This window comes from Lontra canadensis, unplaced genomic scaffold (assembly GCF_010015895.1).
Source record: "Lontra canadensis isolate GAN:19392208 unplaced genomic scaffold, GSC_riverotter_1.0 scaffold75, whole genome shotgun sequence".
Taxonomy (NCBI): Eukaryota; Metazoa; Chordata; class Mammalia; order Carnivora; family Mustelidae; genus Lontra; species Lontra canadensis.
Window position 1 is genome coordinate 5,541,583 of NW_022631069.1, and position 25,125 is coordinate 5,566,707.

Genomic DNA, 25,125 nt, shown 5'->3' on the forward strand with positions numbered 1-25,125 from the left:
TACGTAGCAATGTCGGAGAATCAATCACCTGAAGAAGCTAAAAATAGCTGTTAAAGAGTTTCTTCCTCAGGGAGCTTTTCAGCCTATCTCTGGCAGGCCTCCAGTAAGGGTGGGGGGAAAAAGGCCCAGTTTCACGGCTCCCTTGGGGCACAACCACCCAAAGGAACGCAGCCGGTTACGGCACCAAGCCCCAGGAGGCCCGCACCTCGGAGCCAGGTTACAGCGTCCGACCCTGCAGCAAGCGAGGTTCGCGCCAGCCTCTGGGGACGGCGCCGCCCGGGAGACGCTGGCTCGGAAGGGACCGATCTGCCTCCCGTCCTACGCTTTCCCGCTGCGTCGGAGCTCGTTAACAACTGCCGCCCAAAGGCGGCTCAGCGTCAACGGCCACTGCTCTAAACGCTCCCAGCGAGCCGGGCAGAGGCAGCGTGGACCCCACACTGCCGAGCCAGAGGTAGGGAGCCGAGGAGGGGACGACCCCCGCCGGCGCCCCAAGTTCCCGCCTCCCTCAGGAGGACGCCGTGCGTACGTGCGCGCACCGTGCCCGCCCTCTCTCAGCCGCGCGACGCGAGGGCGGGGGCGCCGCGTGCGCGCGCGCTCTCGTTCGTTCGCTCGCCTGCTCGCTCTCGGCTGCCGCTCTCGCTGCGGCTGCGGCTGGGGCGGGGGGCGGCGGCGGCGGCGGCGGCGGCGCGGGCGGCGGGCGGCGCGGGGCGGTCCGGCGGGTTCAAAGAGGAAAACATGGCGGAAAACAAAGGCGGCGGCGAGGCTGAGAGCGGCGGCGGGGGCAGCGGTAGCGCGCCGGTAACTGCCGGGGCCGCCGGGCCCGCGGCGCAGGAGGCGGAGCCGCCTCTCGCCGCGGTGCTGGTAGAGGAGGAGGAGGAGGAAGGCGGCAGGGCGGGCGCGGAGAGCGGCGCGGCCGGGCCCGACGACGGGGGGGTGTCCGCGGCCTCCTCCGGCTCGGCCCCGGCTGCCTCAGCCCCTGCGGCCTCAGTGGGCCCTGGAGTTCCCGGGGGCGCGGTATCGACGCCGGCCCCAGCTCCAGCCTCGGCTCCCGCTCCGGGTCCGTCGGCGGGGCCGCCTCCTGGACCGCCAGCCTCGCTCCTGGACACCTGCGCCGTGTGTCAGCAGAGCTTGCAGAGCCGGCGTGAGGCGGAGCCCAAGCTGCTGCCCTGCCTTCACTCCTTCTGCCTGCGCTGCCTGCCGGAGCCGGAGCGCCAGCTCAGCGTGTCCATCCCGGGGGGCAGCAACGGCGACATCCAGCAAGGTGAGCTGGAGGCCCTGCCCGAGGTCTGGGCCGAAGGAGATTTTCGGGGCCGAGGACGATCTGGGGACGGAGGTGCTCGGGCCCAGTGCTGCTTGGAACGGCGCGATTCCGAGGGGTCTAAGAGATGAAAGACACGGCCTCGGGACAGTTTCCAGAGAAGGTGGACCGCCAGAGATAAGGGGAGGGTAAAGGGAGGGGTGCCGGCGGCGAGAGGCTGGGGGAGGGGACACCGGCTGCAAGGGAGGTTTGGGGTGTGCGGGTACTGGTCGGGAAGGCGTGGACTACGGCCGAGCGCAGGTTCGGGAGCTGGTGGTCTCGGACAGAGGGAGGAGAGAGGGTCTGGGAAACCGCTCTGGAGGAGTGTTGTGGGAGAAAAGGCCTGTAGCGCGAGAGGTGTTGAGGAGGGAGTCGGTAAGCGGTAAGGGCTATGAGGACGAATTGCTTTGGAGGGAAGGACTTGACCTGTTCGTGGCTAGGGGAGAGAAGGACTAGGAACTAAACAGAGGGGGGTAAAGGGTATTGGAGAGTTCGGGGCTGAGAGAAGCTGTCTGGTGGAAAGTAATTTTAGGGTGACATTGGGACGGAGGAACTCCGGACGCGAAAATAGCTTTGAAGGGCCTGCATGCTTAGGGAAGTATCCTAAGGTTCAGGGGTGAAGGAGAAATGAACTTTGAAGGGAATTGGAATTCAGAGAAGCTGGGTTTCATTGTACATTAATGAGTCCCTAGTGTTCCAGACAGTGTGCTAGGATTGAGTAAAATACTGAGTGAAGAGCTCATTCATAATCATATAGGTGAAACACATAGCCAGCGTGCGGCAGTGGCGGTGGGTACATGGTACAGTGGTTGTGACAAATCAAGAGAAGGTCAGGGGAATTTCATTGAAAAGGAAACCCTTGAGAAGGTTTCTTCAAGGGTGAGTTGCTCACTGGATTGGGGAGTTTTCAGGGCACAGGGTACTTTACACATCCTTGGAGCTAAAGGTTAACTAGTCATTATCAAACACATTAATGTTCCTGTAGTGAAACGTACAAATATCCCACTAATGGGGTAGACATAAATAACTTGCCACAATTCAGGGTGGGTTTTGTTGTAAATTTATGAAAAACTTCAAAATTTCAAAACTCTTGAAATTTGCCACTGCAGGTAAGGGGTGGCTGACCTGTGCTAAAGGGTTTGGGATTCATCCTGTAAAGTATATCTTGTACAGCGTAGGCTAAAAGGAATCCCTGAAGGGCTTTTTTTTTTTTTTTTTTTAATTTTTGTTTCTTTGACAGAGAGAGACAGTGAGAGCAGGTACGCAATCGGGGGAGTGGGAGAGGGAGAAGCAGGCTTCCTGGGAGCTGTGAGCTCGGTATGGGAATGTGGGGCTCGATCCCAGGACCCCGGTCCCAGGACCCCGGTCCCCGGTCGTGACCTGAGCCAAAGGCAGATGCTTAATGACTGAGCCACCCAGGCGCCCCCCTGAAGGGCTTTTTTATCAAGAGGATAAAAGGATCACATTTGTGATCCAAAGAGATCACTTGGGGGCCTATTGAAGGGTAAGGGGAGGCAGGGCTGGAGGAGGGGAATCTTGACAGTAATATAAAGAAATGAGCATTTGGAATTAATAAATGACTGGTAAGAGGTTTTAAAGAAGGAAGTATTTTGGTATGGGGAAAAGGTATGGACTTTGTGAGAAACATTTGAGTTTGGATGTCTGCTTTGTAAGTCCCACTTGTGATTTGGACAGATTAATTTTTCTTAGCCTTAGCTTTTTCAATTGTGAAATAAGGACAAAAGTACCTACCTCATGGGGTTACTGATGGAATGAAGTGTGTAAAGTGACTAGTACATGGTAGTTATTAATGAAAAGGCAGCTAATTAATTAGTAGTAGTAACTAATTCTTATTAGCCATGGGAATGTGGATAGGGGGTGTCAAGATTGGTGCAGGGCAGACAGATGTGTCTAGGCTGAGTTCCAAGTTTCTTGTTTGATGGGTGGCAGTGCTATTAATGTAAATAAACGAATTCAGGAACAGAAGCAGGTGTGTGTGTGTGTGTGTGTGTGTGTGTGGTGAAAGGATATAATTATGGATGTTTTGGGTTTGAAGTATTATTGAGATATACAGGTAAGAGTGTTAGGTTAAGAATAAGGATTTGATTGATGTTGAACATACTAAGTGATAGTGGGTGTATAGAGGGTGCATAATGGGTGTATGACTAACTGCTTATGGCCTCATGAGTATAGTAGGACATGTGGGATTCAGTGTTCTTATGGGACCCTGGATTAGGTGAGAGATTTAGAGAGGACACAAGATGAAAATTGTGTTTGACTGATGTGTCTGAGGGACTTGAGGTTATGAAAATTGGCTCCTTGGTATTTATGCAGGAGAGAGAGAGAGTAATAGTCTGTGAATTCTCTCTTCATTCTCCATTCTTTGTTTTTGCACTAGGAACAGTAAGTAGATGGGACTAAATATTGTCATTTTAAGGTAATGTTGCTTTCTAGTCAGTACCTAAAACAAATTAAGTCTGAAGTCACCATAGTTTTAGATAGGGAATCTAGAAAATAATTTGATAGTATTAACTCCTGTATGTATATCCTTTGCTTTGCTCTTTAAAAAAAGTAAGCATGCTGTTCTAGAAGAGCACTGTGTTTGGGGTCAAGGGACATAGTTCTGCCAGTTGTTTTCTGTAAAGGAGGTTTATAATGTTTCTGCACCCTTAATGTAGCTAATAGTCCTTTACTTATATCTCACTAAGTCAAGTGAAATAATAAATGGGAAAGTACTTTTATAAACTGGGAAATGCTTTGCAAATGTAAGGTATTATGGAACACTGGTTCCTTCTCTGGTCTAGGGAGTCATAACTGGTAACTTAAGTCAACATGTTTAGTGGTTTTCAAATGACGACAAGTGCATTACCCTTCCTACTAACTGGCCTTTTTTCTGTTTCTCTAACACACCAAAGTTATTCACACTTTTTAGCTGTGCCTTCCTAGATCAGTGGTTCTCCCAAGTGTGGTTTCTGGACCAGCAGCATCACCATCACCTGCGATCTTGTTAGGAATGCAAATTCTTGGGCCCCGCTCCAGACCTTCTAACCAGCCGTCTGTTTTAACAAGTCCTCTAGGTGATTTTGATGCACACTAAGTTGAAGTACCACTTTTCTTTAGTGAAGGGTTCCTCACTTCAGATGTGCCTCCTTAGAAAGGCCTCTGACTTAGACCTTAGAAAGTCCTTTTAAAAAAAAAAAATTTAAGGCTTTTAGAGTAGTTTTAGGCTTAGCAAAATGAAGATAATAGGGATTTCCCATTTATCCGCACACATGCACAGCCTCCCCCAATATGAATATCTTCCACCAGACTACTACATTTGTCACAGTTGATGGACCTACATTGACCTATCATAATCATCCAAAGTCCATAGTTTACATTAGTGCTCACTCTTAGTGTTTGTACATTCTGTGGGTTTGGACAAATGTAGAATGACATGTATCCATCATTATAATATCATACAGAGTATTTTCATCACCCTGAAAATCCGGTGCCTGGCTATTTTTAAAGTAGTCCCCTAGGTCACTCTGTTACTTAACTAACTTTTTTTCTTTACAGCACAGCTAAAATTTAAAATGTTTTTATTTACTCGTTTATCTGTTTCCTACTAGAATATTGTAGAGCAAATATTCAGTATCTTTTGAATGAATAAGAATCACCTGGAGAACTTTTTAAAATGCCATTTTGGGAGTTTCAGAAACTAAGTTGATTTGGGCATGATACTAGGAATCTCTTTTTTTTTTTTTTTTTTTTTAAGATTTTACTTATTCATTTATTTTAGAGAGTGCCCATGAGAGCAAGGGGAGAAGCAGAGGGAGAGGAAGAGAGAGAATTTCAAGCAGACTGCATGCAGATCTGATGCCCAGTGCAGGGCTTGATCTCAGGACCTTGAGATCATGACCTGAGCTGAAATCAAGAGTCAGATGCTTAACAGACTGAGCCACATAGGCATCCTTAGGAATCTCATTTTTTAACACGTATGTCATGTGACTCTGATTCTGGTACCAACTATACTTTGAGAAACATAGATTTAGTTTTTTTGTTTTTTTTTTTTAAGATTTTATTTCTTTGAGAGAGAGAGCACGAGAAGGGGAGGGTCAGGGAGAAGCAGACTCCTTGCTGAGCAGAGAGCCTTATGTAGGACTCTACCCCAGGACTCCAGGATCATGACCTGAGCAGAAGGTAGTCGCTTAACCAACTGAGTCACCCAGGCATCCCTGGATTTAGATATTTTGATAAGAAAGGCTGATCTATTTACTGCTGAAGTATTTGGAAAATCAAAATAGATAAACCAGTTAATACTTGTTGAATCTCAACAGTAAGCTTTTAAAAATGCTTTGTGACTTAAAAAATTCTGTTTTAGGTTGAGTTCAAATAGCTGTCAGTAGTGGGTATGTATAGATCTGTAATGTATAGTGTGTGTATAGATCTTGTAATACAAATTTGTATTGATGCATGTGAACAAACTCTCAAATGAACTTTTGAAAGGAATGAGAACTTCATAGTAGGGCACATCAAGACAGCATGGTTTTATGCATAAAGAACTGGATTGAGAGTAACTTGCATTGTGTTCTGCTGTTAATTGGCTCTGTAACCTTGGCTAAAGCACTTTACAGCCTCTTCAGGTCCTCTGCAGTATGAACAGTTTGAGTTCCTATCCTGTAAGATTCTATGATTGTATTGTCTTTTATGCCAACTTTTTGTATGTACATCACTTTAATACTCTTATTTGTGGGAAGTGATGGAAGAATCAGCATGGAAAAATTCTATTTCTGAACCTTCAGCTTGTTGTGAAAAGTCTGAGATGGCAGCCTTAAATGGGATAAGTGGTAAGGGATACCTCTGGGTGTAGTGTGAAGAACACCTTCTCAGAATAGTTCTGTGTTTTATTATGGAGCATGGTGAGCCACTCTGGGGAGTTGTCTATTTGAGCCCTTGAAAATTCTTGCCCCAGGAGTGTATTTATACTATATGGCAGTTTGCTAGTTCTGTGGCTTATCTATTTGGGATTTTTTTAGGTCCTACTTTCTCTGATGACCTATTTACGTAAACAGGCTTGAGTTTTCGAATGATAATATAGTCATCAGCAAGCATCCATTAAAGATGTGTTAAAACTGGGGCGCCTGGGTGACTCAGTGGGTTAAGCTTCTGCCTTCAGCTCAGGTCACGATCTCAGGGTCCTGGGATGGAGCCCCGCATCAGGCTCTCTGCTCAGTGGGGAGCCTATTTTCCCCTCTCTCTTTCTGGGCCTGCTGCTCTGCCTACTTGTGATCTCTTTCTCTCTCTGTCAAATAAATAAATAAAATCTTTAAAAACAAAAAAGATGTGTTAAAACTGAAATACTTTAGTGGTTGGTTAAGTGGTCTGTGGTTGGTTAAGTGCACACAATTTAAGAGAGTACCTGAATTCATTTTTGAGCTTCACCTTTTACTATTTGAATGTCTATGAATAAGTTACTTAACATCTGTAAGTTGAGAGTAATATTTATACCTACTGCATAGTGTTATTGTGAGGATTCAGTGAGTTAATACATTGTAAAGTGCTTCATATAGTGCCTGGCACATGTTAAGACCCCCAAAACTATTATTTCTGTTGTTTTCCAGTTGTCTTTATGACTACCTGTATTCAGTAAGCAGAAAGAAGAGGAAGGAAGGTAAATTGTTGGTATTTTTCTAGGCTTTTCTGACATCTAGTAATATATATAGCACACCTGACAAAGTCATTTGCATTCCAATCTCGCCAGCTACTTAAAACTTATAGTGTGAAAACTTGTGAACTAATGTTGTAAGACCTGTCTTTATGAGGTCTACTATCTGTACATCAAAAATTTTAGAAGAATCTAACTGGTTTTTATTTCCTTATCTATATTCTTAGCAGACACTAAATGAGAATACCTTAAAGTAGTGATTCTCAAAGTTGATCCTTAGAATCTCGAGGGGATTACTCTGATATGCCTTGAGACATGGGCAAAGTTAAAACTGTTTTCATAATAAAACTTATTCATTTGCCTTATGCACTGTTTTGATGTTTATATTAGTGATGCAAAAGCAGTGATGTGTAAAACTGCTGGCACCTTACCAGGGATTAAGATAGTGCCTCCAAACCATAGTAAAAGTCATTGTATCTTCACCACCATACACTTAGAGTGAAAACAAACAAAACAGCGAAAAATGCGCTAGTTTCATTTGTCTTTGATGAAGCATTAGGACATTTTATTGAATCTTGATTTTTAATAATTCTGTGTGATGGAATGGGAAATGTGCATAAAATGCTTTTGCTGCAGACTGAAGTATAAAAAAGAAAGTACTTGTACAGTTGTTTGAATTCCAAGCTGAATTAGCTTCTTTATTTTCATGGAAAATAACTTTTACTTGAAACAGTGATTGACGAGCTATGGTTTTCAGACATGTGTGTTTGGCAGCCATTTTCTCAAAAATGACTGAATTGAGCCTGTCAATTCAAGGAAAATAACTGATATATGTTGCCAGTGATAAAAAATTTGAGCTTTTAAATGAAAATTAGAATTTTGAAAAAAACTTGTATGTGCAACTATAAGTTTGATAGCTTCTCAGTATTTAAAGGCTTTTCTGATGAGATTGGTAGTGTAGGAAAGTATCAGTTTTTTAAAGAGATTTTATTTATTTATTTGACAGAGAGAGAGAGCACAAGCATGGGGAGCAGGAGAGGGAGAAGCAGGCTATCTGCCAAGCAGTGACACCCCTCCCTAGCCCCCCAGGGCCCTGTGATCATGACCTGAACCAAAGGCAGGTGCTTGACCAACTGAGCCACCCAGGCACCCTCAGATTTTTTTTTTTTTTTTTTGATAATGTGCAATGAAATGTCAACATTTGGAAGCTCTACACAGTGAACCAGTATTTTCCATATGACTAGTTGACCAGTGCAGTGCATTGTGTTACAAAATCATGCATAGGAAAGAGATTCAAAGTGTAAAACATAAAGCAGACCAGTAGATTTTAATGTAAGGGAGTAGTTAAAGTTAATAATTTCTCCTGACATTTAAGAAATAAATACACTTTAGGGGAGCTTGGGGGGGGGTTCAGTCAGTTAAGGATCCAGCTCTTGATTTTGGCTCAGGTCATGATCTCAGGGTTGTGAGATTGAGCCCCATGTCTGGCTCTGAGCTATGTGTGGAGCTGCTTAAGATTCTTTTTCCCTGGGGCACCTGGGTGGCTCAGTTGGATAAGCAGCTGTCTTTGGCTCAGGTCATGATCCCAGGGTCCTAGGATCAAGGCCCGCATGGGCTCCCTGCTCAGTGGGGAGCCTGCTTCTCCCTCTCCCTTTGCTGCTCTGCCTGCTTCTGCTCTCTTGCTCTCTCTGTCAAATAAATAAATAAAATCTTTAAAAAAAAAAAAAGATTTTTCCCCTCTGCTCCTCTTCACCCTTCTGCTCATATATACACAAACTCTGAAAAAGAAAAGAAAAAAATACATACTTTATATATATACACACACACACATTACATACACATATACATATATTTATATATGCACACATTTTAAAAATTTTAAGTAGTCTCCATGCTCAGCATGGGCTCAAACTCATATACTGAGATTAAGAATTGCATGCTCTGGGCGCCTTTTTGGCTCAGTTCATGGTCCTAGGATCAAGTCCTGCATCAGGCTTCCTGCTCCATGGGGGGGGCCTGCTTTTCGCTGTCCCTCTGCCTGCTGCTCCTCCTACTTGCGTGCAGGTGTGCGCGCTAGCGCTCGCGGGCACTCTCTCTCTCTCTCTCTCTCTCTGTGTGTGTGTGTCAAATAAATAAAATCTTAAAAAAAAAAGAAGAAGAATTACATGCTCTGCCAACTGAGCCAGCCAGGTGCCCCACTCTTTAAATTTTGTATTATAATCAAAGAATATCCACGTTGTTGTTTGAAAGGCCATTAAAATAGTCTTCCTTTTTTTAAAATGCATAGCTTTTCTCTTCATATTCTTCAATAAGACAGTCAGTCACAACAGTTTAAATGCAAAAGCATATATTCAGCAATCTGAGTATATTAATTAAACCGGACATTAGATTAAAAAAAATGTAAAAACAATGCCACCCTTAACCAAAACCTTTTTGTTTTGGAAAATATAGTTATTTCTCATAAAATTGTTGTTTAAACATGCAGTGGTTTTATTTTTACAGGAACTAACAGACCCTTTAATTTCAATTAAATGAAATGTTATCAACTCTTACAATATTAATATTCTAAAATTCTCAGTTTTTATTTCTAATATTATACATATTGATGGATAAACCCATCTAAACAAAAGCTCTGTGAGATCCTCAGTAGTGTAATAGCAATAAACAGATCCTGAGACCAAAGAAGGACAATAAGAAAATGATAATGTAGTTGTTGGGAAGAATGTCAGATCATAGGCTAGTGGAAGGTGGCAAATTCTTATGTTCATACTGAATAACTGAAGTTGACATTTTTTAAAGAGCTCACTATAAGTCTCTTGATTTTATATTATTTTTTCATATTTATGACAGGTTGACTGAGATCTATCACTTTACTTTCCTGAGGCCAGGTTCAGAGTTGGGTTCATGGTGTTCGATACGTTACCTAACTGCACCTCTGGCAGTTTCTGGCCACAACACAGCTTCTGGAATGGACATTAGTCCCAAAGGGAAGTGGGGGAAAAAGAAAACCATGGATTGAATGAACATTAGATGTATCATTCTTAGGAAAATGTTTGAAGCCTGTGCCTTAGGGATAGGTGAATAGCAGGAATTATATGGTACTAATGAATAATACTTTTTGAATGCTTATTATATGCAATTTATGTTGTACTTTTGTGAATTATTTGTCTTTATGCCTTCTGTTTTTCTTTAGCTTGCTCACATTTTAAAAAATTTTGATTTACAAGGATTTTGATAAGTTCTGTATACTGATCCTTTGTTGATTATGTAAAGTGAAGATTTATTCTAAGCCTCCTATGGCTTGGTGTGGTAGCTAGCCTCCAAGATGGCCCCAGTGTACCTCTCTCCTGGTATCACATTCTAGAGTCTCCACTATAGTGACTTGGAACTGCTCTGGGTGACCAAGAGAATACAGTAGAATTAAACAGTGACTTCTGAAGCTAGGTTATTAAAGGCACACAGCCTTTTCCTCACTCTTTGGTTCCCTTATTCTAGATGAAAACAGTTGACACTGTGGCAATCCTGTAAAGAGGCCCAAGTGGATAGGAACTGAGGCCTTCTGCCAACATCCAGCACCAGTTTGCTAGTCATGTGAATGAGCCACTTTGGAAGTGGATTCTCCAGCATGGTCAGGTTTTCAGATGATTGCAGTTTTGGCTTACATTATCGCTGTGGCCTTGTTAGAGGCCCTGAGCCAGAACTACTTGCCAAGTCACTCCCAAATTCCTGACTCAAAGAAACTGAGATGATGTGTTGTTTTAAGCCACTAAGTTTGAGGGTAATTTGTTATGCAGCAATAGATAACTAATACGCTCGACTTTTTTCCCTCTTTTTTTTTTTCCCTTTTACTGTAGCTTTATAATAAGCATTAAGCTTTGTTATTCATTTAGGTAATTTCAGTCTCTTCCACATATACCTTGTTCATCTTCAAGATCTTCACTGATGTTGACTTTTTGCTCTCACACATTAAAAAAAAAATTACTTTTAGAGAGACACACACAGAGCAAGCAGGAAGGAACAAAGGAGGAGGGAGAGGGAGTAAGAATCTGAAGTGGACTCTGTGCTGAGGGCAGAGCCCGACGTGGGGTTGGATCTCCCACGGCTTGACCTGAGCCGGAGGCAAGAGTGGGATGCTTAACCAACTGAGCCACCCAAGTGCTCTGCTCTTACTCATTTTAGAATCATGTGATTCTTATTCTTGAGGTATTATTTTACTACTGCTTGGTTCTTCTTACTCTTTTTTTTTTTTTTAAGATTTTATTTATTTATTTGACAGAGAGAGATCACAAGTAGGCAGAGAGACAGGCAGAGAGAGAGGAAGGGAAGCAGGCTCCCTGCTGAGCAGAGAGCCCAATGTGGGGCTTGATCCCAGGACCCTGGGATCATGACCTGAGCCGAAGGCAGAGGCTTTAACCCGCTGAGCCACCCAGGCGCCCCTCTTTTTTTTTTTTTTTTTTTTTTTTAAAGATTTATTTACTTGAGAGAGAGTGAGAGAAAGAGCATGAGAGGGGAGAGAGTCAAAGGGAGAAGTAGACTCTCCACCAAGCAGGGAGCCTGATGTGGGACTTGATCCCAGGACTCTAGCATCATGACCTGAGTGGAAGGCATTTGCTTAACCAACTGAGCTACCCAGGCGCCCTGATTCTTCTTACTCTTGATCACAGTAGGTGCTGTCTACCAGTGTTTTATAGTTTGGGACTGTGAGCATGTTTACCAGGGCTATGTTGTTTATGAAACTTGCCAGACTTGGTTTGTGGGAACCAGTCTCTGAAGAATATTTTGCCTTTGCTTCTGTGAGGTGCCACCAATGCAAAATCACAAGTTAGTTTTCAGTTTGACATTTTGTAGAACCGCCAGATGTTGATTTAGGGTGTACTTTACTTTATAGGCTTACCTGTATTTGGAAATTCTCAGGAAAAAATTTTCCTTCCTTTGAACCCAGGCAGTGCCAGGCAACTTAATTTCTATGTTATTGATCAGATTTATTTTATTTTATTTAAAAAATATTTGTTAATTTGAGAGAGAGTGATTGAGAGAGAGCACACAGGAACAGGGGCAGAGGGAGAAGCAGACTCCCTGAGAGTCTTAAGGCGGGGCTCTGGGATCATGACCTGAACTGAAGACAGACTCCCTATCTACTGAGCCACCAAGATGCTCCAAGATTTATTTATTTTTTAAATTTTTACTATTATTATTTGCTTATGCACCTTTCCAACTAAGGGTATAATTATTCAAGCCTAAGTGTCTTGGTTTTAATTACCGTGTACATCCCTAGCCTCTCATGTTTTCGTCCTTTGTTTGTTCCCTGTTTCTTCATCCTAAGAAAGATCGTTGAGAATAAAATTTTTGATCCTTTGCTTTTTTTCAAAGAAATTTTATTTTTAGGGGCGCCTGGGTGGCTCAGTGGGTTAAAGCCTCTGCCTTTGGCTCAAGTCATGATCCCAGCGTCCTGGGATCGAACCCCCCATTGGGCTCTCTGCTCAGTGGGGAGCCTGCTTCCCCTCCTTCTCTCTCTGTCTGCCTCTCTGCCTACTTGTGATCTCTGTCTGTCAAATAAATAAATAAAAATCTTTAAAAAATAAAAAAAAATAGATTTTTTTTTAAAGATTTTTATTTATTTATTAGAGAGAGAGAGAGGGAGAGCGAGCACAGGCAGACAGAGGGGCAGGCAAAGTCAGAGGGCGAAGCAGGCGCCCTGCCGAGCAAGGAGCCCGATGTGGGACTCGATCCCAGGACGCTGGGATCATGACCTCAGCTGAAGGTAGCTGCTTAACCAACTAAGCCACCCAGGCATCCTAAGAGATTTTATTTTATTTTATTTTATTTATTTATTTTTTTTTTAGAGATTTTATTTTTAAGTAATCTCTATACTCAACATGGGTCTTGAACCCACAACTGCAAGATCAGGAGTTGCACCCTCCACCAGCTGAGCCATCCAGGTGCCTAGAGCCTTTGCTTTTTTTTTTTTTTTAAGATTTATCTATTTATTTGAGATGGAAGTGGGGGAGGGGCAGAGGGAGAGAGGGAATCTCAAGCAGACTCCCTGCCGAGCATGTAGTCAGATGCAGGACTGGATCTTAAGACTCTGAGATCATGACCTAAGTCAAAACCAAGAGTTGGAGATACTCAACTGAGGCTCTCAGGTGGTCCCTGACCTTTGCATTTTTGATGTTCTCTTTTATTTTTTTTAAAGATTTTATTTATTTATTTGACAGAGAAGAGAGCGGCAGGGAGAGGGAGAAGCTGGCCACTACTGAGAAGGGAGCCTGATGTGGGGTTCTTATCCCAGGATCCTGGGATCATAACCTGAGCCGAATGCAGGTGCTTAACTGACTGAGCCACCCGGGCTCCCCAATGTTCTTTTTATTTTATTCTTCTACTTAAGTGGGAGCTTGACTGGATATGAAATTTTAGGTTAAAAATTTTTTTTTTCTCAGAACTTTGAAGATAACCTCTTTTCCAATATTTTAAGAAATCATTGTTGGTGATACTGGTCTGATTTTGCTTCTTTGTATGACTCCAGTTGGGTTTTGTTTGTTTTATTTACCTCTTCCTGGAACTTTTTAAGATTTAAACAAAAACAAAATTTTTTAATATTTTATTTATTTATTTGACAGAGAGAGATCATAAGTAGGCAGAGAGGCAGGCAGAGAGAGAGCAGCAGGCTCCCTGCTGAGCAGAGAGCCCGATGCAGGGCTCGATCTCAGAACCCTGAGATCATGACCTGAGCAGAAGGCAGAGGCTTTAACCCACTGAGCCACCCAGGCGCCCCCTCAAATTTTTTTTTTTTTTTTATAATTTTTAAGTAATCTCTATACCCAGTGTGGGGCTTGAATTTGTGACCCCTAGATAAAGAGTTAACATGCTCCGCCAACAGTGCCCCTCTGGAACCTTTTAATATCTGTTTAACCTTTTTTTTGTTTTGTTTTTTTTTTTTTTTTTTTTTTTTTTAATTTTAAAAAAATACTCATTTGAGAGAGAGAGAGAGAGAGAGCATAAGCAGGAGGGAAGGCAGAGGGAGAAGCAGACTCCCTGCCAAGGAGGAACCCCGATTTGGGGCTGGATCTGAGGACCCTGTATCATGACCTGAGCTGAAGGCAGACGCTTAACTGACTGAGCCCTCCAGAGGCCCCATCATTGTAATTTTTTTTTTTTTAAGATTTTATTTATTTATTTGACAGAGATTACAAGTAGACAGAGAGGCAGGCAGAGAGAGAGGAGCGGGGAAGCAGGCTCCCTGCTGATCAGAGAGCCCGATGCCGGGCTCAATCCTAGGACGCTGGGATCATGACCTGAGCTGATAGCAGAGGCTTTAACCCACTGAGCCACCCAGGCGCCCCTTGTTCTTAGATATAGCATGTGTCTCTATTGATTATTTTCCCTCTTTTTTTTATTGGTTTTTTAAAAGTTTACTGTGCTTTTTCTGTTAGTCTCATAATCTTTATTTATAATAACAAAATTTTAAACTTTATTTTTTAAAAAATTTTATTTATTTGACAGAAAAAGACACAGTGAGAAAGAGGGAACACAAACAGGGGGGAGTGGGAGAGGAGGAAGAAGGCTCCCCACTGAGCAGGAAGCCCAATGCAGGGCTTGATCCCAGGACCCTGAGATCATGACCTGAGCCAAAGGCAGATGCTTAATGACTGAAGCCCCCCAAATTTTAAATTTACTTATTTATTTATTTTAAATAAGGATCCCTCCTTTTCCTCTCCCTCTAGTCTTTCTGGAACTGTTACTATTTGGATGTTAGCCTTTGAGGGGTCATACTCTCTCCTGTCTTTTTTCTTAGGTCTTCCTTCTCTTTGTTTTCTTCTGCAGCTGATGTTCTGAAAGACCTCCTTGACTTTATTTCTTAACTTTTCCTTGATATCTTGATCTTTTTGTCTTAGAGGCTTCTTCAGTGGATAATCCTTGGTTCTCTTCCTGCTTGCGTGAGGCACTACAATTCTGATTGAGGGTTCCGTGTTTGTTAATTGTTGGACTTCACCTTTTTTTTTTTTTAAGATTTTATTTATTTATTTGACAGAGAGAGAGAGATCACAAGTAGGTAGAGGCAGGCAGAGAGAGAGGGGGAAACAGGCTTCCTCCTGAGCAGGGAGCCTGATACGGGGCTCCGTCCCAGGATTCTGAGGGCTGAAGGCAGACACTTAACCATCTGAGCCACCTAGGCGCCCCTGCACTTCACTTTAGACCAAGCGTTGGCAAACTATGGCCTAAGGGCCGAATCTAGCCTGCTGCCTGTTTCTGTATGACTGATGAGCTAAGAATGATTTTTACATTTTTAAGTGTTTTGAAAAGAATCAAAAGAATATTTTATGACATGTGAAAGTTACGTGAAGTTTGAGTTTGTGTTTATAAATAAAATTTTTGGAACACAGCTGAGTGTTCATGTATTTTCTAACTGCTTTCACACTACAGTGGCAAATGACTAGTGACAAGGACTATGTGTACTCATTGCTTTGTGCTTCTGTGTGGTGCACTACAAATTGCAGTGATGCAGTTACAACTTGTTAGGCATATGTGTGGCTGTTGCATGACACACACAAAATTTTTTTTTAAGGTTTTTAAAATTTATTTGACAGTCAAAGATCACAAGTAGGTGGAGAGGCAGGCAGAGAGAGGGGGAAGCAGGCTCCCTGCTGAGCAGAGAGCCCGATGCGGGGCTCGATCCCAGGACCCTGAGACCATGACCTGAGTTGAAGGCAGAGGCTTATTAACCCCCTGAGCCACCCAGGCAGCCCATAAAAAAATCTTTTTTAATTACATGTGTGTACCTATCATTTTGAACAAGAAAAGTAGATTTCAAATGTAACGCCTTTTTTTTTTTTTTAAAGATTTTATTTATTGGGGCGCCTGGGTGGCTCAGTGGGTTAAAGCCTCTGCCTTCTGCTCAGGTCATGGTCCCAGGGTCCTGGGATCGAGCCCCGCATCGGGCTCTCTGCTCATCGGGGAGCCTGCTTCCCCCCTTTCTCTCTCTGTCTGCCTCTCTGCCTACTTGTGATCTCTGTCTGTCAGATAAATAAATAAAATCTTAAAAAAAAAGATTTTATTTATTTTGTTTGTCAGTGAAAGAAAGCACAAAACAGGGGGAGTGGCAGGCAGAGAGAGAGAAGCAGACTCCCCGATGATAAGGGAGCCCTATTTGGGACTCGATCCCAGGACCCTGGGATCATGACCTGAGCAGAAGGCAAACTCTTTTTTTTTTTTTTTTAAGATTTTATTTATTTGACAGACAGAGATCACAAGTAGGCAGAGAGGCAGGCAGAGAGAGAGAGAGAGAGAGAGAGAGAGAGAGGAGGAAGCAGGCTCCCCGCTGAGCAGAGAGCCCGATGCAGGGCTCCATCCCAGGATCCTGGGATCACGATGTGAGTTGAAGGCAGAGGCTTAACCCACTGAGCCACCCAGGTGCCCCAGTTTTTTACTTTTTAAAAAATCTTGCAGTTATTTCGGGGGCGCCTGCGTGGCTCAGTGGGTTAAAGCCACTGCCTTCAGCTCAGGTCATGATCCCAGGGTCCTGGGATCGAGCCCCACATTGGGCTCTCTGCTCTGCAGGGAGCCTGCTTCCTCCTCTCTCTCTGTCTGCCTCTCTGCCTACTTGTGATCTCTGTCAAGTAAATAAATTAAATCTTTAAAAAAAAAACTTTCAGTTATTTGAGAGAGAAAGAGCATGAACGGTGGGGCGGTTGGGAGGCCGAGAGAGAAGCAGACTCCCTGCTGAGCTGGGAGCCTGTTGTGGGCCTTGATCCCAGTGGCTTGATCCGAGGACCTTGGGATCATGACCTGAGCTGAAGGCAGACACTTAACTGAGCCACCCAGGCACCCCTAATTTTTAACTATTATGAATGTGTTAATGAAGCTCTACTTTACATCTCTCTTTTAAAAATTTTTTTTGGAAAGATTTTATTTATTTGAAAGAGAGCGTGTGTACAGGGTGGGGAGGAGCGGAGGGAGAGGGTGAAGAAAGGAATCTCAGCAGACTGCAATAAGTGCTGAGCCTGAGGTGGTGCTGGATCCCACAACCCCAAGATCGTGACCTGAGCTGAAACCAAGAGTCTGACACTAACTGACTGAGTCACTTTTAACATATTTCTTGAATATATGCACACATTTTCTCTTGGTTATGTATATTAGAGTGGACGTGCTGTGTCATAATAAAGCTGCACATAAGTTCGGCTTTACTAGATATTGCCAGTTTTCTGAAGTGATTATATCAATTTACTCTTCTACCAGCAGTGTTTGAGATTTTCGTTGCTATATACTCTTACTAATAATACCTGGTATTACCTGTCTTTAACATTTTAGCCATTCTTATGGGTGTGTAGTGGTATAACATTATAGTTTAATTTGCATTTCCATGATGATCAATAAAATTAAACATCCTTTTTTATGTTTATTGGCCTTTGGATATCTTTTATTATGATGTGCCTGTTCAAGTTGTACCTGTGTTTTTGTCCTGTGGGTTATCTGCCTTTTCTCCAGTGCTTTTGTAGAATTCTTTATATATTCTAAGCATGCTTTGTCAGATATACATCCTATTCTGTGGCTTGCCAAATAATTGTGTTTTTAAAACCAGAATTTAATTTGGCTTTTGAATAAGTAGTACATTCACATGGCTTACAAGTTAAAGTATACAAAATTAAATTGTGAAAAGTCTCCCTCCCACTCTTTGTCCTCATTCAGTTCCTATCACCTCCAACATACAACATGTGTTAATAGTTTATTTTTTCTTCCAGTATATCTAAATAATTTTTAAAAAATATTTTATTTATTTGACAGAGAGAAACCAAGAGAGTACAAGCAGGGGGGAACAGCAGAGAGAGAGGGAGAAGCAGGTTCCCAGCTGAGTGGGGAGCCTGATGTGGGGCTCTTATCCCAGGACCTGGGGATCATGACCTGAGCTGAAGGCAGTTGCTTAACCAACTGAGCCACGCAGATGCCCTTATCCAAATGATTTTTTTTTCTTTTTTTAAGGATTTTATTTACTTATTTGACAGAGAGATCACAAGTAGGCAGAGAGACAGGCCGAGAGAGGGGGAAACAGGCTCCTTGCTGAGCAGAGAGCCCGATGCGGGGCTGTATCTCAGGACTCCTGAGACCATGACCTGAGCTGAAGGCAGAGGCTTAATCCACTGAGCCACCGAGGTGCCCCTGATTTTTTTTTTTTCCTTAAAGATTTTTATTTATTTGACAGGTGAGTGAGAAAACAAGTACACAAGCAGGGGGAGTGCCAGGCAGAGGGAGAGAAGCAGTAGCCCGATGTGGGGCTCCATCCCAGGACCCTGGGATCATGACCTGAGCAGAAGGCAGTTGTTTAACTGAGCAACCCAGGTGCCCCATCCAAATGATGTTTGACAAGGTTGCCAAATCCATTTAGTGGAGGAAAGGAGTTTTTTTTCAACAAATGATGTTGGGACAGTGGGTTTCCCACATGCGAAAGAATGAAGTTCGACTCCTTCCTCATACCAGATAAAAAAATTAATTCCAAATGGTTTAAAAATATAAATATAAAAGCTAAACCCATAAAACTCTTAAAAGAAAACATAGGACTAAATCTTCATTATTTTGGTATTGGCAGATTTTCAGATATGCTACTAAAATCATGAACAACAAAAATTGACAAATTGTACTGCATCAGAATTAAAATTTTGTACATCAGGGGTGCCTGAATGACTCAGTTGGTTAAGTGACTCAGTTGGTTAAGCAGCTGCCTTCAGCTCAGGTCATGATCCCAGGGTGCTGGGATCAAGCCCTGCATTGGGCTCCCTGTTCAGCAAAGAGCCTGCTTCTCTCTTTCCCTCTGCTGATCCCCTTGCTGGTGCTCTCTTTTTCTCTTTCTGTCAAATAAAGAAATTAAATCTTAGAAATTTTTTTTGTACATCAAAGAATATTTTCAAGAAGTTGAAATGGGAGAAGGTATTTCTTGGTTATATATCAGAAAAGAGTCCAGTACCTAGAATCCATAAAGAATACTTACAACCTAACAATAAAGACAAAGACTCCAATCGAATGACCCAAAGATTTGAGTAGACAGTTCTCCAAAGAAGCTAAACACGTGGCCAATAAGCAGATAAAAATATGTTCAAGGTCATTAGTTACTAGAGTTGTAAATCAAAACCACAAAATACCCTTTTACATCTACAACAATGGCTCTAATAAATCAGAAAGTGTTGGCAAGGAATCGGAGAAATTTGAACCCTTGTACATTGCTGGTGTGAATGTTAAATGGTGGTGCCACTTTGGAAAACATTTTGGTGGTGGTGGTGATTGCACAACATTGTGGATGTAATTAATGCTACAGAACTGGGTACATGAAAATGGTTAAAATGGCAAATTCTGTATATACTTTACCACAGGTGAGGTAGAACAAGGTGGTGTTGTGGCCTTTCAGCTCTCAGATTGGAAACTAATATCCTTCTTGTGGTTTATTGTGTGCTGTTTTTCTCATTTTAGTACTTTTTGTTGGTGATTTCACTGTTTAAAATGACCCCCCAAGCATAAAGCTGAAGTGCTTTAGTATTCCTACCTTCAAGAAGTCTGTGTGCTTTATGGAGAAAATACATCTTAGGTATAAGCCTTATATATTGTGATTGGCATTATACTGCTATTAGCTGAATTCACTGTTAGTGAACTGAGTATATATACTAAAGTGTGTTTAAACAGAAATATACATAAAACAAGCTTATATGTTAATTGGTTGATAAAAATCTTGGGATCAGAGGCTTGCAGGAATCTAACCCTGTATGTCCCCTCGTGATGATTCAGTATTCAGTAATTTTGTTTTTTTGTAGCAGCTTTATAGAATATAACTGCTGTGAATAATAAGACCTGACCCTATATAAGTATGAATAAAAATTATTTTGTGTAAATGGCAACTTTTAATTTTTTCATTTAAAAATGTATCTTGGAGGGATGGCCTGGGTGGCTTGGTCCGTTCAGTGTCTGCCTTCGGCTCAGGTCATGATCCCAGGGTCTTGGGATCGAGCCCCACATCGGGCTCCCTGCTCAGTGGGAAGTCTGCTTCTCCCTCTCCCTCTGCCTCTACCCCTGCTTGTGTGCTCGCTGTCTCTCTAATTATCTTGGAGATGATCTTTTGTTTTTTTTCTGAAATCTCTTCGATCTGATGCTAATGGAGCCACTCGTTAGAAATATGTAAGGACTTTATTGAGATATAATTCACAAAGCATGTAATTCATATATTGGAAGTATGCAGTTCAGCTGTTTTTAGTGTATTTGTGGAGTTGAGCAACCACAGTCAATTTTAGAGCATTTTTATTACCCCCTTAAAAAACCCTACCCATTAGTGTCCGTTCCCTATTTACCCTCACTACCATCCCCCAGACAACCACTGATTTACTTTCTGTCTTTACAGATTTGCCTATTCTGGACATTTTATATAAATGGGATCATAGAAAGAATGTGTGGTCTTTTGTGGTTTGCTTCTTTCATTTAGCACAAAGTTTTCAAAGTTCAGACATGGCTGTAGTGTGTCAGTACATTTTTTTTTAAGGCTTGAATAATACTCTATTTTATGTCTATACAATATTTTATTTACCTATTCATCAGTTGGTGGATATTTGAATTGTTTCTCTTTTTTGACTCTTAACGAATAATGCTGCTGTGACCATTTTTTTGTACAAGGCTTTGCATGAACCATATGTTTTTATCTTTTTGTGTGTGCGTATGTATGTGTGTGTATATATATATCTAGGAGTTGAATTTCTGGGTTATACAGTAACCACATTTCATTTTTTGAGGAACTGCCAAAACTTTACAACGTGGCTCTACCATTTTATATTCCCATCAGCAGTGTGTATGAGGGTTTCAATTTTTCTGTAATCTTGCCAACAGTTATTATGTCTTATTTTTTAATTTGAGTATAGTTGACATACGTTACGTTAGTTTGCAGTTGTATAACCTAGTAATTCAACAAGTTTTTAGGTTATGCTGTACTCACCACAAATGTAGCGGCCTACCATTTGTCACCATACAGTGCTATTACAATACTGTTAACTTTTACCTGTGCTGTATCTTTTATTCCAGTGATTCATTCATTCCATAATGTCATTTATACCTGTGACTTACTCATTCCATAATGGGGAGGCCTGTATTCTTTTCCTTCCCTTCACCCATTTTGCCTGACCCCTCCATCCTTCTCCCCTCTGGCAACCATCACTTTGTTCTCTGTAGTTATAGGTTTGATTCTGCTTTTTTGTTTGTTTTTTAGATTACATAGTAAGTGTAATCATACGGTGTTGGTCTTTCTCTGTTTGACTTCTTTCATTTAGCATAATGCCCTCTAGGTGCATTCACGTTGTTGTAAATGGAAAGATCTTATCCTTTTTTATGAGTGAGTAATATTCGTCTGTGTGTGTGTGTGTGTGTGTGCGCGCGCGCGCGCCCTTGCACGTGCATGCATGTGCACATGCCAAATCTTCTTTATCCATTCATCTATCAGACATTTGGGTTGCTTTTATGTTTTAGTTACTGTAAACAATACTGCAGTAAACATAGGGATGCATCTATCTTTTCCCAATTAGTGTTTTTGTTTTCTTTGGGTAAATACCTAGTGGTGGAATTATTGGATCATGTGGTATATATTATTTTTTTAAAGATTTTATTTATTTATTTGACAGAGCATGCACATGCACACGAGCAGGGGGAGGGGCAGAGGGCGAGGGAGAAGCAGACTCCCCACTGAGCAGGGAGCCCAGTGCAGGACCGGATCACAGGATCCTGAGATCATGACCTGAACTGAAGGGCAGATGCTTAACTGACTGAGCCACCCAGGGGCCCGTGGCTGTACCATGATTACATCTTTTTAAATTAGAGCCATTCTGGTGTGTTGAAGGTCATATTCATTGTGGTTTTGACTTGTATTTTCCTGATGGCTAAGGATGTTGAACATCTTCTCATGCTTATTGTATTTGTATGCCTTCTTTGAAGAAATGTTTGAAGAAATGATTTTTGCTCATTGTTTACTTGGATTACTTAAAATTATTGACAGTTTTTGTATGTTCTGGATAGTATATTTTCATTTCTGATTTGCATGTATCCTCTTTGTAGATTGTCTTTCAGTTTTTTGGTGGTATTGTTTGCCACACAAACTTTTGAACATGTTGCTATTGTTTAACTTTTTATTTTTTTATATATATATTTTTATAAGATTTTATTTATTTGACAGAGATCACAAGTAGGCAGAGAGGCAGGCAGAGAGAGAGGAAGAAGCAAGCTCCCCGCCGAGCAGAGAGCCCGATGCGGGACTCTATCCCAGGACCCTGGGATCATGACCTGAGCTGAAGGCAGAGGCTTTAGCCCACTGAGCCACCCAGGCGCCCTAACTTTTTTTTTTTTTTTTAAAGATTTAATCTACGGGCATGTTGCAGTTCTTTTTTTAACTTTTATTATTGAAAAAATATTTAACATGTTTTGCTATTTCACCCATTATTAAGTGTACAACTCATTGTCGTTAATTACATTCATAGTATTGGCAGCACTGAAGTTTTGTGCTGAAGCCAAATTTTGATGAAGTCCAATATACTTTTTATTTAGTGCTCTTGTGTTTGATGCCATATCTAAAAAACCCATTGCCTAACTCAAAGTCAGTTAATAAGTGTTACGTTAGTTTCAGGTGTACAGTATAGTGATTCAGCAGTTCCACATATCACCTGTTATTATTATGACAAGTGACATTCCTTAATCCCTATTACCCATTTAACCCATTCCTCCACACCTCCTCTTTTCTAGTAACCATCAGTTAGTTGGTTCTCTATAATTATGAGTCTGTTGGGGCACCTGACTGGTTCAGTCAGTAGCCCTCTTGCAACTCTTTATCTCTCAAGGTTGTGAGTTTGAGCCTCACGTTGGATGTGGAGCAGAATAATGGCCCTCCGGGGTGCCTGGGTGGCTTAGTTAGTTAAGCATTTGCCTTCCGCTCAGCTTATGATCTCAAGGTCCTGGGATTTAAGCCCCACATCAGGTTCCTTGCTCAGTGGGGAGTCTGCTTCTCCTTCTCCCTCTGTCCCTCCCCCTGCTTGTGTTCTCACTCCCAAATAAATTTTTTTAATAAGGTTAAAAAAAAAAAAAAAGAATGGCCCTCCAAAGATATCTGCCTCTTAATTCCCAGAATCTGATGAAGAATGAAAGATCAATGTACAAAACTCCATTGTATTTTTATGCAGTGAATGAAAAATGAATGTGAAATGATGGATAATCCCAAAAAGTGTAAGAAAACAATTTCAATTAGCAATAATCGCGCCTTGGATAAACCTCATTGGCTACGATACTGCCACTGTGCAAAACTGACAATAGCATTAGAACAAACCAAAATACAAAACAAAACAAAACAAAACAAAAAAACCCCCAAAAACCCAACCCAAAATACTTAGAAATAAACTTTCTAAGTGTCAAAATCTATACTCTAGAAACAGGCTTTCTTTTAATTTTTTATTTAAAGTAGGCTGCACACGCAATGTGGGGCTCAAACTCACAACCAGGAGATTGAGTCACATGCTCTTCTGATATATTCGAATTTAAATTGTGTTCTTTTGTGTATGTGCATTGTTGGGTTGTCTATGTTGTCCTTTTGTTTTTGTTTTTGTTTTTTTTAAATAGAGCCTGGCAATCTTTGTCCCTTAGTTGGATTTTTGAAACCATTCACGTTTAACGTTACTGTTGATATAGTTGGATTTATGCCTACCATTTTGCCTTTTCTTTTCTCTAAGCTTCTTATCCTTTGTTTTTCCACTTTTCCATTTCTGTGTTTTTTTTTTTTTTTTTGTGAAACTGATATTCCCCACTCTCAGGGATGACAGTTGTTGTGGTATTGTCTGTGTAGTGACTTGACTAGATAATTTGTGAAATGAGGTCTATTTTCCACTGCAGTGTGAAGCCTCTGATGTTTCTTGTCAGAGGGCATAACCTTGGGCATATATAGTCACCCTGGGATATCATGGTTTTAGGAGGGTGCTTTTTAACAATTTCCCTGATCTCTGGTAAACGGGTAGTATCACACAAAGCTATTAGGCTTCACTAATTGGGGTCTCGTTACCTATTGTTTTTGACAGCGGCTTAGAACATATCCTTTTTTTTTTTTTTTTTTTTTTTTTTTTTACAGTTCATTGTAATTAAATTCAGACTCCTTTCCCAGGTAGTTTTGGAGGTTAATCTTTGAGATTTTATTATGACCCCAGGAACATTCCTTTTTAGGTTCCTTGGGTCTCTCATAAACTAGCTGGCCTGTGGTTTAGCTTGTTGTGCTCGTGGAGCTACCAGCTTCCTCTTAATTGCCATCAAAATTTCCTCTATTTTTAAGAATGCCCCTAGGGTTAAACTTTTGTACACTCCAAATAAGGTCATTCCTATTGGGAAGAGCTTGGGGGTCCTCGTGTTAGTGTCTGCATCTCCTGGGCAAATTCTCTTGGGCCACTCCTCTGGAACTGTAGGTGGGGCTAGTGGCTCACTTCTAGGGGTGAAATCCCTGCTGTATGAACAGGGTGCTAGATGGGGTACAGTAGCCTCTGGTCTTATTGGCTTGCCTTTTAGGCATGGAAACCCTTTGTTCTCCCAACAAGTGATCCAGTTGCCCCAGTATTTTTCTCCGGCCATGCCTGGGATAGAACTGTGCCCAGTGAATTGAGTTAGTGTGGAGGAAGGAAGCTCATGACCTCCTGGCCACACTGCCTTGAGTTTAGCATTTGCAATCCAGAGCTCTGGGGAGAGAGATGCTCGTGGCCTCCCCTGTTAGGCAGTGTATTGTAGCCCTTGACTTGGAGCTAGTGGGAGAGGCTTTTTTTGGCTATACCTACCTGGAGTTTTGCTTCCATCTTGATGAGTTGGTAGTGGAGGAAGGGAAGGGGTGATGGTGGTGGTTGTTGTTTACCCAAGACTAAGTCAATCTTCTTGGATTTTTATTTATTTATTTTTTAAAAACTGTATGCTCTTAGGACAATTTCCAGGCCTTAAATTATTTTTTTGGAAAAAAAAAAAATTTTTTTTTTTTTTTTCAGCGGGGTGCCTGGCTGACTCAGTTGGTAGAGCATGCAACTCTTGCTCTCAGGGTTCTGCATTCATGCCCCATGTTGGATGTGGAGAATATGTGTGTGTGTACATATATATATATATATATATATATATATATTTATATATATTATATACCATATCGTATATAATATATATATAT

At 41.8% G+C, this 25,125-nt stretch overlaps 1 protein-coding gene and 1 pseudogene across 2 annotated transcripts in view; one reads left to right on the forward strand and one right to left on the reverse strand.

Moving 5' to 3' along the window:
* Window positions 1-735: 735 nt before the first annotated feature.
* Window positions 736-25,125, forward strand: part of TRIM33 (tripartite motif containing 33) — a 112,136-nt gene continuing 87,746 nt past the window's right edge. For both annotated transcript variants that reach the window (XM_032881386.1, XM_032881387.1), the window contains exon 1: window positions 736-1,261. In XM_032881386.1, the coding sequence (XP_032737277.1) occupies window positions 736-1,261 (526 nt within the window). The remainder of the gene's footprint in view (window positions 1,262-25,125) is intronic.
* On the reverse strand, window positions 23,084-23,247 carry LOC116881653 (annotated as a pseudogene).